This window comes from Sinohyriopsis cumingii, chromosome 14, assembly GCF_028554795.1.
Source record: "Sinohyriopsis cumingii isolate HCF-2022 chromosome 14, ASM2855479v2, whole genome shotgun sequence".
Lineage (NCBI taxonomy): Eukaryota > Metazoa > Mollusca > Bivalvia > Unionida > Unionidae > Sinohyriopsis > Sinohyriopsis cumingii.
In genome coordinates, this window is record NC_142974.1 from 34,909,257 (window position 1) to 34,923,544 (window position 14,288).

The 14,288-nt window shown below is 33.6% G+C and overlaps 1 protein-coding gene across 1 annotated transcript; it reads right to left on the reverse strand.

Annotated features, from left to right (window-relative positions):
* Nucleotides 1-936: 936 nt before the first annotated feature.
* Nucleotides 937-5,149, reverse strand: LOC149783559 (peripheral myelin protein 22-like). The gene is made up of 3 exons (XM_089931826.1): nt 4,734-5,149; nt 1,672-1,815; nt 937-1,288 (listed from the first exon to the last, which is right to left on the reverse strand). The coding sequence occupies exons 1-3, from the start codon at nt 4,936-4,938 to the stop codon at nt 1,101-1,103; spliced, it is 537 nt and encodes a 178-aa protein (XP_089787952.1). The 5' UTR covers nt 4,939-5,149; the 3' UTR covers nt 937-1,100.
* Nucleotides 5,150-14,288: the final 9,139 nt, after the last annotated feature.

The following is a 14,288-nucleotide window of genomic DNA, read 5'->3' on the forward strand; positions in this document are numbered from 1 at the left end:
TTCAAAGTATTTAAGCGCCAGAATCTTTGATGACTTCTAACTGGTAAAGTAACAGTAATGACTTTGATGGAGTAATAGTGGGATATGGGAGGGTGGAGTACACATTGGTACAGATACATTTGTAATAATAATCTGTCTAATGTTTTATTATAATTTTTCTTTCCTTCATTCTTGAGGCCCATATCATATAAAATAAGACATTGGTGTCTATCAATTTTTTTTTACAAAACATGAAACACCAGTGCGTGGCGTGCCGTAAATTTTATGGCTAATACATCTCTCTCTATCTCTCTCTCTCTCTCTCATAAAAATCGTAAAAAAAGAATAAAAAACGTTGTGATCATTATAAGAAACAAGGTTATTTAATTGGTAATAAAAAGTATGTGATAAGCCCATCCCACTACCTACCTCGATACATTTCTAAAAACTGCATTGATCACTGATGTTCTGAACATTGGGTTATGAGGCTTGATAATACACTGTCGCAGCATAGTTGTATTGCTATTGTACAAAAGATCTGTTTGTCTTTTGGTGTTTATTCATGGTTAAGAAAATCACACAAAGTTATTATGTGGCTAATAATTCAAATAAATTGTATACGCCTTATCATTGTTAAACATAAAGGTAAGCATAACGTTTAAAATGAAAACGGAAATAGGCGTCACACGTAATCAGCCGAACGTAACGTAAATATGTGTATCATTCAGACAATGTTTGAAAACAAAAACGTATACAGTCATTGACCTTTAGGCATAATGTGTGCAAAAATGTTAGCTGAATCTCCTTTGACTGTCAACTTCATAAGACATGTTAACCATCTTATTTATAATACAAGAAGATAAGTTCCACAACAGAGGAGAAATAATTGCCTTTTTCATAGTATATCTTCTTTATTAAAAGCCACATTGGATAAGAATTAAACGCATATTTCAGGACGAGAGTGAGGCCTCTTTTATTTATATGAATTTCATAGAAATCTGATTGGTAGCCAAAGTCATCTATTATCAAACATTATCCCTTATTCCACGAGCAGGCTTCCAGTTTTCAAGATAGCCCTTGTGTGAGAAAACATCGTTCCAGCATGCATTGCACTCTATTGCTTAATCATTCTTCCTGTTCATGCAGATGTACATCACAGCGGTGACCAAAGAGAGACCCGCAGCTACGATGGCGATCCAATATGACCACCCGAACTGGACAAAACTGTCAGAATCAAATTTTAATTTAGCTTTTCTCTCATCTGATGCTTTGATTCCAAAAACCCCCACCGCACTTCCCATGCACAGAACTGAAATTTCCAAAATAAGAAAAAATAGGAAATTTATCTCATCAAACTTATTTAAGCTAATGAGAGAGAGAGAGAGAGAGAGAGAGAGAGAGAGGCATTGGGAGCGGAGGTTTTGACTTCACATATTTTCAAAGGTCAGGACAGAAAAACTACAAAACTGCAAGATGACATAAAGGTGGACAGACGTAAATAATGCTCTTTTAGGTTTTAGGTAAAAGATATAGTAAAAATAAAGAAACTAGTATTACTAGGAAATATAAAGGTTACTAATAATTATTTCCGATTTCATTGTAAAAGGTAATTAGCAATTTACGTGCAAATTGAGGAGGCCGAATCATTATTATGAAAGGCATTTTGATATTGCCATAGGAAATTCAACTTACATCCAACAAGAAGAAACGCGGCGACAGCGTTATTCGGATTGCAGTTTTTGCACCGGCAGCAAAGAGCGAGTGTTGCCACTATCAACGCTATCAATCCGAATACTACTCCGACTATCATAAGCCCTTGTGTAGAAATGAACCAGTCTGAAATTAAATGGAAAATGTCAATGATGACGACGTGGTAAATGGTGATTATTCGTTCCTACACTAAAATGTAATATAAATATATAATGTCAAAGTGATTATCATGCACATGTGTGGAATGAAAATAAATAATGCGTAGGATGTGCAGTACGTATTATCAATTTTTAGCTTGTGTATTTTGGGTACTCTCACTGAGCCCAAGTATACACCGAAACATCTTTCAGGAGGAGGGATCCAAAAACTGGGATAGAAATGAGGGACAGTCGATGAGTGACCACTTACCATTGAATGCATCAGTTCCAAACACTGACGCAAGAATCGATGTGTTGCAAAGAAAATATCTTTTTAATGTATAATGTTTGTTGCACAGAGCACCCAAGGTATTTGATCTTGTTGCGTGCTGACATTACATTTTACAGTTACATGTTCCATACTGTGTTTCCCCATAGACTTTAATGGACAATGTGTTTCCCCATAGACTTTAATGGACAATGTGTTTCCCCATAGACTTTAATGGACAATGTCTTTCCCCGTAGACTTTAATGGACAATATGTTGCCCCATAGACTTTAATGGACAATGTGTTTCCCCGTAGACTTTAATGGACAATGTGTTTCCCCATAGACTTTAATGGACAATGTGTTTCCCCGTAGACTTTAATAAACAACGTGTTTCCCAATAGACTTTAATGGACAATGTGTTTCCCCATAGACTTTAATGGACAATGTGTTTCCCCAAAGACTTTAATGGACAAGTGTTAGTTTGTCCTGTGCACAAACTGGCTTTGTGACAAATTAATATCTCACAGGCTTCACTGTTTTATGATTTTTAGAATAAACATATTTATATATTGTTGTACCATAAAATGAAGTGATGAACGTTCACATATATGAGAAGGTGGGTGGGTGGGTGGTTCTGTGTCTGTGTATGTGTCTATGTATGTGTGCCATTGTATCTCTCTAAACGTATGTGCGTATACTGAGTGGAGTTCATGAAAATGCGTAATGATAATCTAAGCAGTACGAATAAAATATTTTCTACGCTTATTAAAGTTGCATTTAGGCGGCAAATCTGAGGGTTTCGGGCTATTTATCAAATTTCCATTGTAAGAATTCGATCAGGCTGATTTCCATATTGGAACATTTACCATTCACTGTTAATCTTAGAAAGTAAACTAATTTCCCATTAATTAAACATGCATAAAGACGGACGAAAAATTCCGATTTTTGTAATATATTTGAAAGATTCAAATGTAACACTTGTAATTGCGTTGCCATGGTTTTCAAAATGTACTGCACTTTTGCGCCATCGATTCTATGTATTGTAAAAATTTAGTAAGGTCAGGATGAAACCATGAGAGAAATGAAAAGGTAATACTAGACCATAAGATAATGTCAAGTCAGTATTAAACCATGAGAGAAATGAAAAGGTAATACTAAACCATAAGATAATGTCAAGTCAGTATTAAACCATGAGAGAAATGAAAAGGTAATACTAAACCATAACATAATGTCAAGTCAGTATTAAACCATGAGAGAAATGAAAAGGTAATACTAAACCATAAGATAATGTCAAGTCAGTATTAAACCATGAGAGAAATGAAAAGGTAATACTAGACCATAAGATAATGTCAAGTCAGTATTAAACCATGAGAGAAATGAAAAGGTAATACTAGACCATAAGATAATGTCAAGTCAGTATTAAACCATCAGAGAAATGAAAAGTTAATACCACACCATAAGATAATGTCAAGTCAGTATTAAACCATGAGAGAAATGAAAAGTTAATACTAAACCATAAGATAATGTCAAGTCAGTATTAAACCATGAGAGAAATGAAAAGTTAATACTAAACCATAAGATAATGTCAAGTCAGTATTAAATCATGGGAGAAATGAAAAGTTAATACTAAAATATAAGAAAATGTCAAGTCAGTATTAAACCATGAGAGAAATGAAAAGTCAATACTAAACCATAAGATAATGTCAAGTCAGTATTAAACCATGAGAGAAATGAAAAGGTAATACTAGACCATAAGATAATGTCAAGTCAGTATTAAACCATGAGAGAAATGAAAAGTTAATACTAAACCATAAGATAATGTCAAGTCAGTATTAAACCATGAGAGAAATGAAAAGTTAATACTAAAATATAAGAAAATGTCAAGTCAGTATTAAACCATGAGAGAAATGAAAAGTCAATACTAAAATATAAGAAAATGTCAAATCAGTATTAAACCATGAGAGAAATGAAAAGGTAATGCTAGACCATAAGATAATGTCAAGTCAGTATTAAACCATGAGAGAAATGAAAAGGTAATACTAAACCATAAGATAATGTCAAGTCAGTATTAAACCATGAGAGAAATGAAAAGGTAATACTAGACCATAAGATAATGTCAAGTCAGTATTAAACCATGAGAGAAATGAAAAGGTAATACTGGACCATAAGATAATGTCAAGTCAGTATTAAACCATGAGAGAAATGAAAAGTTAATACTAAAATATAAGAAAATGTCAAGTCAGTATTAAACCATAAGAAAAATGTAAAGTTAGTATCAAACCATGAGAAAAATGTAAATTCAGATTCAAACTATAAGATAAGGCAACATACTTTATAATCAGCACAAATGAAACATGTGATGAATCAGCGTGACATTTCTATTGATAGGCCCTTCACTGCTGCAATTATATTGCTGAAATATTTCACTGATATTCACCAATTATATGGCAATGATATTGTGTTTCCTTTTGAAGGATTGTCTTATGATCGCTGAACCAATATTAAGCCAACGCTCAGCGATATATATATATATATATATATATATATATATATATATATATATATATATATAGTTGGTGTATAGACTCTCTCTCTATTTCTCTCTCTCTCTCTCTCTCTCTCTCTCTCTCCCGAATACCTGGTAGATGTTTTTTCAGATGCCGCATGTCATCTTCAAATATCCATCTGCAGGAATTTTCATTGCATCTTGCGAACAGACCAGTGTGATGTCTCCCAGTTATGATGTCATAACTTTCCAACCAATATGGGGCCACCAACGCAATTATGCTTGCAATAACATAAATGAACAACACTGTCAAGCCAAGTGATTCAGATAAACTCATTGTGCTTTTTGTCAGTTTGACTTTTGTTTACTCTCTCTAATTCTTTCTTCGCCTCTAAGGGCCTTTAACTTAAAGAGTTTCTTCCGTGATTTTAGATGTTAGGTTTTGTGTTGATATTCAGCATTAAAAATGTCATCAAATTCATCCACTGCCTGTATCCTTGTAGGTGTCAGAAAAAAATGACTAAAGCATACGATATCTTTCGACTCTTCCGACCATTAATGAGCTTCCCGGTCATGTGACTCTGTACCGTCATAGTCAAGACAGTTGTATCAACGGTTATTAAGCATTATTGAGGACTTTTCAGGCCTGAATTTAGTACTTTGTAGATAAACATGCTAGTTTCAGGCATGGACTGATATATTCATCCCTCAGAAATTCAGCCATGCCAATTTAAACTATTGTCGAACGAACTGCTCTAATCAAGTGAGAATTCTTGTGTGAAAGAAGATATCAACATCAGCACAGGGAGTGGCACTACCGTTTATATGTGTATCATAATTTCAGTTTTATTTTTACTTTCACAGAATATGAATATAATTGAATATTTAAAAGTGAGAGATCCAATTTAGGGTTAGCTTAGGGTGGGGTGGGGGAATGTATACAGTGGTAGGTTGGATATTCTTTAACAGTTGCTAATATTCGTGCAGGCTGTGTAATTCAGTGTCTGTTTAGGACAACATTGAGGTATATCGAGGTTCTAGGACAGACAGTGTGTAAACTTGTGTGTGTGTGTGTGTGTGTGTGTGTGTGTGTGTGTGTGTGTGTGTGAAGAGACGTGTGATATACATGTATGTATGTGTTTTCTATTTTCTTCTAAATCTTATTATTCATTAGAAATATATAGTGCATGTCACGCACTTTGTTTTGTACTTCAAACAATGACGTTCTTTTCTCCATGATAGAGGCTTGTGCTTCTAACCTGCTCAAGTAATAATACTCCTGGGATGTAAATAATTTAAACAAGTATCCTGACAGATAATGGAACAGTGACAAGTTAAACCTCTACATACTAAGGTCAAGGCTATCTCTTAATTCCATGTGCCTATCAATAAAAAGCAACTGATGCGATTTTTAGGTATGGTTGGATACTATCGGAAATTTTGTTCCAATTTTTCAATAATTGCCGAACCCCAGATAAATTTATTGAGCAAGAAACCAACATTTCATTGGTCTTAAAAAAAGGTCAGGAGGTTTTTGATAAGTTAAAGGTCATATTTAAGAGTGCACTAGTTTTTACAGCTCCAAATTTCAGTCAATCATTTAAACTGTTGATGCAAGTGATGTTGGGGTTGGAGCAGTTTTGATTCAAGGAGATGAAAATCGTGTTGTTCATCCAGTGTGATATTTTTCTAAGAAATTAAATAAGCACCAGAGAAATAATTCTACAATCGAGAAGGAATGATTGGCTTTGATATTGGCGTTACAACACTTTGAAGTTTACATTACTTCAGCTCCTTCTCCGATTATTGTGTTTAGTGATCACAAACCCCTTACTTTTATCGGCAGGATGAAAAAAAGCAGAGATTATTAAGGTAGAGTATGTTGTTGCAAGAATAAATATTTACATCAGGCACATAAAGGGAAAAGACAATTTAATAGAAGATGCGCTTTCACATGTATATAAATATATTGTTTCATGTATACTTTTTGTCATTTATAGGATTTCATCTTATTTTTGTTACTACATGCATATTTGACTTATAGTAAAAAGAAAGCTTTACTGTTTAAATCTTTCTTTTTGTTTATGAGGGTAAGTGTTATGTATATTTAATTTAGTTGTTGCTTGTCAGTTGTACATTTCTTTTTATTCCATTACATGTTATTGTAATGTAACTTTGTATGCTGGAAATGACCTTGTCCAAAATTGAATTCATTTTTGCTTGACCTGATTGTCGACTTTTAATTTGTTTCTATTTTATTTATGTAAACAACTAATAATAGCTTGACTATTCTCCATGTGTATGAGCTCATTATCATGATTATTATTCAGGTAAACAAAGAAGGAGTAAATATGTTGGAGATTCAGAAGTGTATTTTGTAGGCTATTGTGTTGTAAATAAATAAGGCTTATTAGACCACATTAGAAGGTTATTTTTCATTAGGTAATGTTTTTTTTATAAAATGCTAATTGTGACCCGAGATCATTGAGAGGACTATATTATCTTGTGACTGTGAGGATTTTACCAGTCGTGGTTTAAAATCTAGCACTTTAAGTTGTATTATGTTGTGACCAGTTTGGACTGAATTTATTTTCTTCAAATTATTGAATTCAAGTGAATATTTATTTTCATGTAAATACAAAAGAGCTCTGATAACATTCTTGGAGAAAGACATTCAAACCTGAAATAATATTTATGTGATCCAACAATAGAGTGTTGACACATCAGTACTTCGTAAGCCATAACAGACACATCTGTTTTTTTGTAGCAGCCACAAATACATTGAAAATGACAGCGCACATAAATATTGAATTCAAAGTATCCCATTCATATGTCAACCAATGAACAAGGTTACAATTTGGCATTGTAACTTAAATGTAGCAAAAGTTTAAACATATGCTCTTCTTTGTATCAATACATCAGTACGGAAGGAAGCAACGATTAAAGTAAATTATTTGTGAAATAACATAAAAATCTAATACAAAGTCACGAATGTTGACCTGCAGTGTCAAAATGCAAAATTGTAAACACATTAACCTGACAGAACACATATCTGATCATACATATTGATAGTGCAGTAAATTGCTGATAATATTTGTCGCAAATCTTGTAATCACTGACATAAAAGGACAAAATGATGAAATTAAAGATCACAGATGGAAATAGCAGTGTACGTCGGACAGACCTGTATTCATTGATTTGGAAACCTTACTTGTACATGTATATGTGGTTGCATATTTTGTAAATCTGTGACAAATGCATGACGCAATATTGATGTCATCCTTTTCAGCAACTAAAATCTAAAATAAATTCGTTGAATTGGAAGGAATCTTGACACTCTACCCACTTCACATGTTTTCCACCACACTTGTACAGATTTTACATAATTATCTTTCTTTTCCTGAAGCACGTACTATGAAATACAAACAACAGTGTGTTCCTTTACAGTTTCAACATCTAAGCGTATTTTGCATGAAAGGTACCGATGGACCTTACAAGGTCTAAGGTTTGATGTACTGACACCAATCTCCACATCATTATGCTACAACGTTTGCACATATTAGAGACCGATGTTCTTTCCCTAATCGAAACTGTTCCTCTGCTATATGCATATATGTATACTTTCTGGTCCATCTTATTAAGTTTGATTCTTTCAGCACGTATGACGGTTGCATTTGCCTGTAAACAGTTCTCCGTCAGTGGATATCTCCATCTAGTCCATGCCCAGAGTCAGATCTTGGAAACTTGAGTCTAACATTTGTCCAATCAATAACATAGAAAGTGCCCAGCGTCAAATAAAGTAGTGGACTTCGGTCGATAACTCCGGCTGTAGTATGCAATTTTTCAAATATAGGATTGAATATGCAAGGATGTTCTAATGGCATTACACAGTTGTAAGTGGAATTTAGCATAATAATTCTCCTCATGAACTTCATTCAACTAACTCATTGTTAGTATGGATCCGACCAACGTAATTTTGTATCCTTCAAAAGAATAACACCAGAAGCTTTAGATAGGACCGTAGTCATGCAATAAATCTTTTAAATGACAAAGAAGGTGCATGTTAGACAATTTTTTCCATAATGTTTCCACACCAACACAGAAGTTCAAAAGTAAAGCATCAGGAAGCTAAACTTCACATTGTGTGATGACTGGTTTGTACAACAATCTATACGCAAGAACACATATTTACCAGCTCTTTAATTGTCCTTCGTAAAGGATTCCATTATATGAATACACAGAGTAGATACAAGTCCACTTGCGTCATTCATCATCTGTAATTTACCATAGTTTGATGGAAGGTTTCGAGGTATTTTCCCACATCGGTGGCAAAGCACATGCTTTCAAATCTTGCTATGTATCTTTGTCAGATCAATCTGTGTTATTTTATCATTTTTCATGTAATGCTTGAAAAACATTTTTGTTGTTCCCAGTAAAAGAGTGTGAATTGGATCTATACGAACAAGAGGTACAGCAACAGAGTAATCAAGGGTGTTTATATGATTTCACACTCGTTTGCGTTTTCCTAAAATATCTGTATGATTTTATGCAGAAATCTTGCACGTTCTTTCCCAATTTTGTCTGTCAAATCCTGAATAGTCTCTCTTCTCCCTAAATCCTCCAAAAATTGTTCTGTAACATCGAGAAATCCGTTATAAATCTGTGTGGCCTTTTTATTCAACTTCTCTACCAGCTGGAATATAAAAAATAACATAATACAGTAACCGAATGTTAAATACAAGACAAAAATTTTTCAAACCCGAGTCCTGACAAAAAACGTTTTTATCTCCGTCATTATAGATTCAAAGAAGGAATTTAGATCTGGTTCCTTCGATAAAGCTGGAATTATACCCGTTACTTTTACTGACATGTCTTAGTAAGTTTAACAATGTAAAGCATATAACACCCAAATAATAATAATTTCCAATTTCGAAAGGCAAAAGCCAATCAAGATTTAGTCCCAGCATAATTTCTTTCCTAAGCACGAAATGCTGTTCCATTAAAACGCTGAAAATCTCTCCATATCTGACCCTCATAAATACGTCATTAACCATGTTACAAGAAAACTTTGATCTCCAGTATCCATATGTTTGTGTATTTTTACGACATAAAATATTTTCATGCAGACTAAAAATACTAATAAAGAATAGACTTTATTTGGTTAATGATTTACACCGGCTTTGGTCATTATGGAAGCGTATCAATTATGCATTATACTGATTTCTGTATGTGATATTATTGCATTTTTGTTGGGGCGGAGAGGGTAATTTCCTATTATAATTCTTCTCAAAACACTGATCATAATGATATAACTTGATACATTTTTACAAACAATATATATAATATAATTATGTCCATCAATAATTCCTAAATTTATAAGAATAATAAATGATAACAGACAACATTTTGCCAGTTCTATAAGAATGCCATCATCGATAATTAATCCGAAAATGTTAACTATGTTAAAGAGAAATCTAAAAAAAACATTGTACAGATCAACCACTCAGAATGAAATGAAGATTGTAACAGTCACAGCAAAAAAAAAAATATATTACCCAGTCTAGCAATGTGTCAAATTTTCTATCCTAGTGACAAGTACTTTTTCTTGTGTGTCTAACAAACAATTGGTCAAACTTGATGCTTTCATCATTATCTTCTAAAATGTCCTCAACATTTTCAATACTTGACATGAATTTGTATCAACATCATCATTACTGGTTGTACAGTCATCAGTCAGAAGAAACAGAAAGGATAGGCTATGACTAATGAATTTGTATCCACAGCATCATCACTTGTTGTACAGTCATCAGTCAGAAGAAACAAAAAGGATAGGCAATGGCTATTCAAAAAGAAATATTTAAGTGCATCATAAGATTTTGTGCTATTTGTATATAGTGCTATTGCTATTGGAGTAGAATGCTTGCCCAAGAAAACGCCAAGTTGGCTGACATGGATTGATGGAATGGCAGGATCTGAACCAGAACCCTTTCGGTCCCAAGCCTGGTATGCTAACCATTGCGTCATATTTGCTCTGGCGAAATTTAGACTCAGCAACAATTAAACAATTTATATTTATACAATGCATTACCACATTCTATTCACAAGCCCAAGCAGTTGCAGCTGGTGGAGAGAAAAAGAGAGGCATGGTTCCACTGAGGTGAAACTAAAATGCCAGCTGACCAACACAAAGGAGAGAAAACAGATGCCTTCAGGTCTGTTTAATTATGAGCATTCTTACGCATTACAGTATGGTGCTTCACTCCATAGGCTCTTCCAATTCTCTATAATTGGTATCATTTAACATTGTAGGTGTACACATACCATGCACGATAAGGACTTAGTTCTTTTTGGTTTATTTGGTACAAATTTAAGGTTTTTCATCCAGCTGAAATTCTTTTTCCCTGTCACTCCATTCACCGCAACATATTTTAAAATTATTTGCGGCAAAAGAGAGAGAAAAATAAAAGATACGTAATTACAATGAAACTGTGTAACATGTTTTAGTCATTTCGAAAATATAGATTAAGCTGTGAAAATGTAGTGTTTCTCAAATTCCGATTAAAGTTAATTACCCACACGCGCACACAAACACACACATATATATTTTTTCCCCTCGTGACCTGAGACTGTTAAGAGCGTAGCAGCTACATGGGATCTATAAATAAGGTGCTTCCATATGTGTAATTAATAATAATAATAATAATAATAATAATAATAATAATAATAATGATAATAATAATAATAATAATAATAATAATGATAATAATAATAATGATAATAATAATAATCTTAATAAGGAGACCTAATCGCACCTTTGGCCTAATTTCTCATTGGCTGATGGTGTCACGACATTTCTGGAAGACTTCAATAACTTCCTATTGGATGGGTTAGGTCACACGAATAGGCACGTTCAACGCAAAATTATTATGATCCGTCACGTGGTGTCTATTGCGAAATATAGTCTCAATAAATGGTGCACATAAAGTGAGAACTGATCAATCAGTTTCATTTCGATTTTGGAGTCATGCTCACTTCTTGTATTCCTGTTACAAGCCTGTAGACGTGTATTGTTTGCAATTCGATATTATTCGGGAGAAAATAAAAACATTTGTTTGGACTAATCGGTGGACATATAAATTGTTCATTATTTGGACTATACTATTATCCTGGAACTGTGATAAATTATTCATTGAAATTCTAGACAATGCTATCTTGACAAAGTTGCGGTTCTTGAAAGACTAGTATGTTTCCTGTTTTGAAACTCATAATGTACTTTTCATTCATTTAGGACTTTCATGGACCTGTATAAGGCTTAGTTTGGATTCATTTGATAATACTGTACGCTCCTCTCACATTTTGTATTTATAACTTTCATAATTAAATTAAGTTTAACAAAACGTTTTGGTTTTGCTTTTTCTGTTACTTAGTTTGTGACCATAGAATCATGACAATGAAAAGAAATCATGTGCAGCAATTTCTGTAAAACTTATCTCGTATTGCCAAGGTTTTATGACATTGCCTTCATGTTTGACGCATTGTACTGCTACATAGCAAGAAAATTTCTATATAAAATAAACAATTAGAATGTTTCCTTGACCTAAAGGCATTGCTATCTCGTTTAACAAATTAGTTTTGATAAAATCTTCACAAAGATCTGTGTATTTTAGCAGAGTTGACGAGAGATGATCTGTGTGACCTTGAAATATCATCGCACGAGTGGCAGCTTTAGTCCTTACAGAAGATATTCTGCATTGTGATTCTACTGAGGCCTGAATTCCATGCACATACGTCATATCCTAAAACGCTTCCGATGACTTGGCTTTAAGTAATGTTGTCAAATTCAAATTATTTTTTGTCAAATCCTCTGTTATCATAGCCTTTTTATCTTCAATTGTGTCTTTCAACAATTTCTTCTCTGCTGCTTTCAGCTTCATCCCCCTTTTTCCAGCTTATCGTTTTGTCCCTGTTTCTAATATATGTTTGCATATATGTCTGTTCAAGTTCCTCCATTATATCAATTAATTCCCATCAGTAAATGATGGGTTTCTTCCCTGATCTGCCAGTTAACGTATATCGTTTAAATATTTTGTTAGATGAATTGATAGATAATTAATTTCAATTAAGAGAAAACAAAGTGAGAGATAAATGCTTAAAAATATATCATTGGCAATAATGAAATGATTTTGTCATCTTCAGTTAGCCATGGGCATCTAATGTTATATTAACAAAATAAATGTGAATAATACAAACACGTATTTCGTACATAAGAAAACAATTATATTTAATTTTTAATATTTAACTTATAATAAATTTATCAATGGAACGTCAGCGGCATTTCTTTTCGACACGGTAGGAAGTGCCGGTGACTTCCACATATTTTGGGAATATTTTTGAAACTCCTCCTCCTTTGTTAATCCTGTATAGTATCGTCGATCGTCCTAACTTCGTTCCCGTCCTCGATCTGTCTCATGTTTCACGCAACCTCACACGCATGTTTCGAGATCCAGATGTCTCCATTACATTTCGCTAACAGTAATAATAAATAACGGCTGATTAAGGAAAGGGCCGTAGAGATCGATCACGGGCGCTGAGGTAAGAAACACCCGGGCCTCTCCTAGTTCTTGCTCAAATAAAATTTTCTTTATAAAATTAAAAAGTGTTGTTCAGCCCGGGAATATATCCCAGTCTGCCTCCCCCTTGTCGGCCCTGATTAAGAAATATTCGACGAAACAAAATCTAAATACGCACTATTGAATTTTACTACAATTCAACTGACAGAAACACACAATGGAAACATCGCATTTAACTAACGCCATATTTGACGCAGGTTTGTGGCCCTGGAGGGACTGGATGTTGGCTGTTAAAGTCCGGGCCGCTGTTCATAATTTGGATTTCGTTGCCTTTTTATTAGCAGGAAAACCCACACATTAGATATTTGTGACGGCAAAGGCAGAACAAAAAACTTGGTTACTATAACGTGCACATCTAATATCATGTTAGGATTAATTAATATAATGGAACACTATACACCATGAAAGTTCTCATTGAAATATTGCAATTCAAGAGGAAAACATATAAGTTATAAAACATAAAAGTTATAAAATTGAAAAGAAAATATCTTAAAAAATCTACACATTCTATAAATACGATACGAAAAAGAAAAATATAAAAACACCTATTATTTTCTTTGATGTTTTGTCATCATTAATTTATTGCAGCTAACGTGCGTTTGAAAGAAATGAAATATATTACCGATGGAAATAATAAAAATACAAGGCAATCATAAACGATTTATTTACGTAACTTGCTTTAATTGTCACATTCCGATTTAACGTCACGTGGCATTGATTTCAGGAGCTCGAACCTTGGAAACACCCGGAAGTAGTTAAATTTTGACATGCTTGGAATAAATTTAACTGGCAGAGAATTTGGAGAGGTTTTAAGTCTTGTTGCAACAATGAATAACTTAAAAAGATATAGTTGAACACTTTCTTTGCTGATTTTAATATTTTCACTCAATATTATCATATAAAGCATTACAACTCGTGCTAAGGGCATGAACCATGGCAGGTCGAGGATAAAATATCTTTTCTGACCTGAACATTCCTTCATATTTCAACACCGCATAATGTTTCTGAATTAAATGACACCCTAATTTGGGTGGGGTGGGGTGGGGCTGGTTGGGTG

What these genes read in the sequence shown, in the direction of transcription:
- LOC149783559 (XM_089931826.1), bottom strand. Translation starts at nt 4,938, where the DNA reads ATGAGTTTATCTGAATCACTTGGCTTGACAGTGTTGTTCATTTATGTT. An exon ending in TCTGAAAAAACATCTACCAG is followed by an intron (nt 1,816 to 4,733) that starts GTATTCGGGAGA and finishes ATTTAATTTCAG; the next exon opens with ACTGGTTCATTTCTACACAA. An exon ending in CGCGTTTCTTCTTGTTGGAT is followed by an intron (nt 1,289 to 1,671) that starts GTAAGTTGAATT and finishes TGGAAATTTCAG; the next exon opens with TTCTGTGCATGGGAAGTGCG.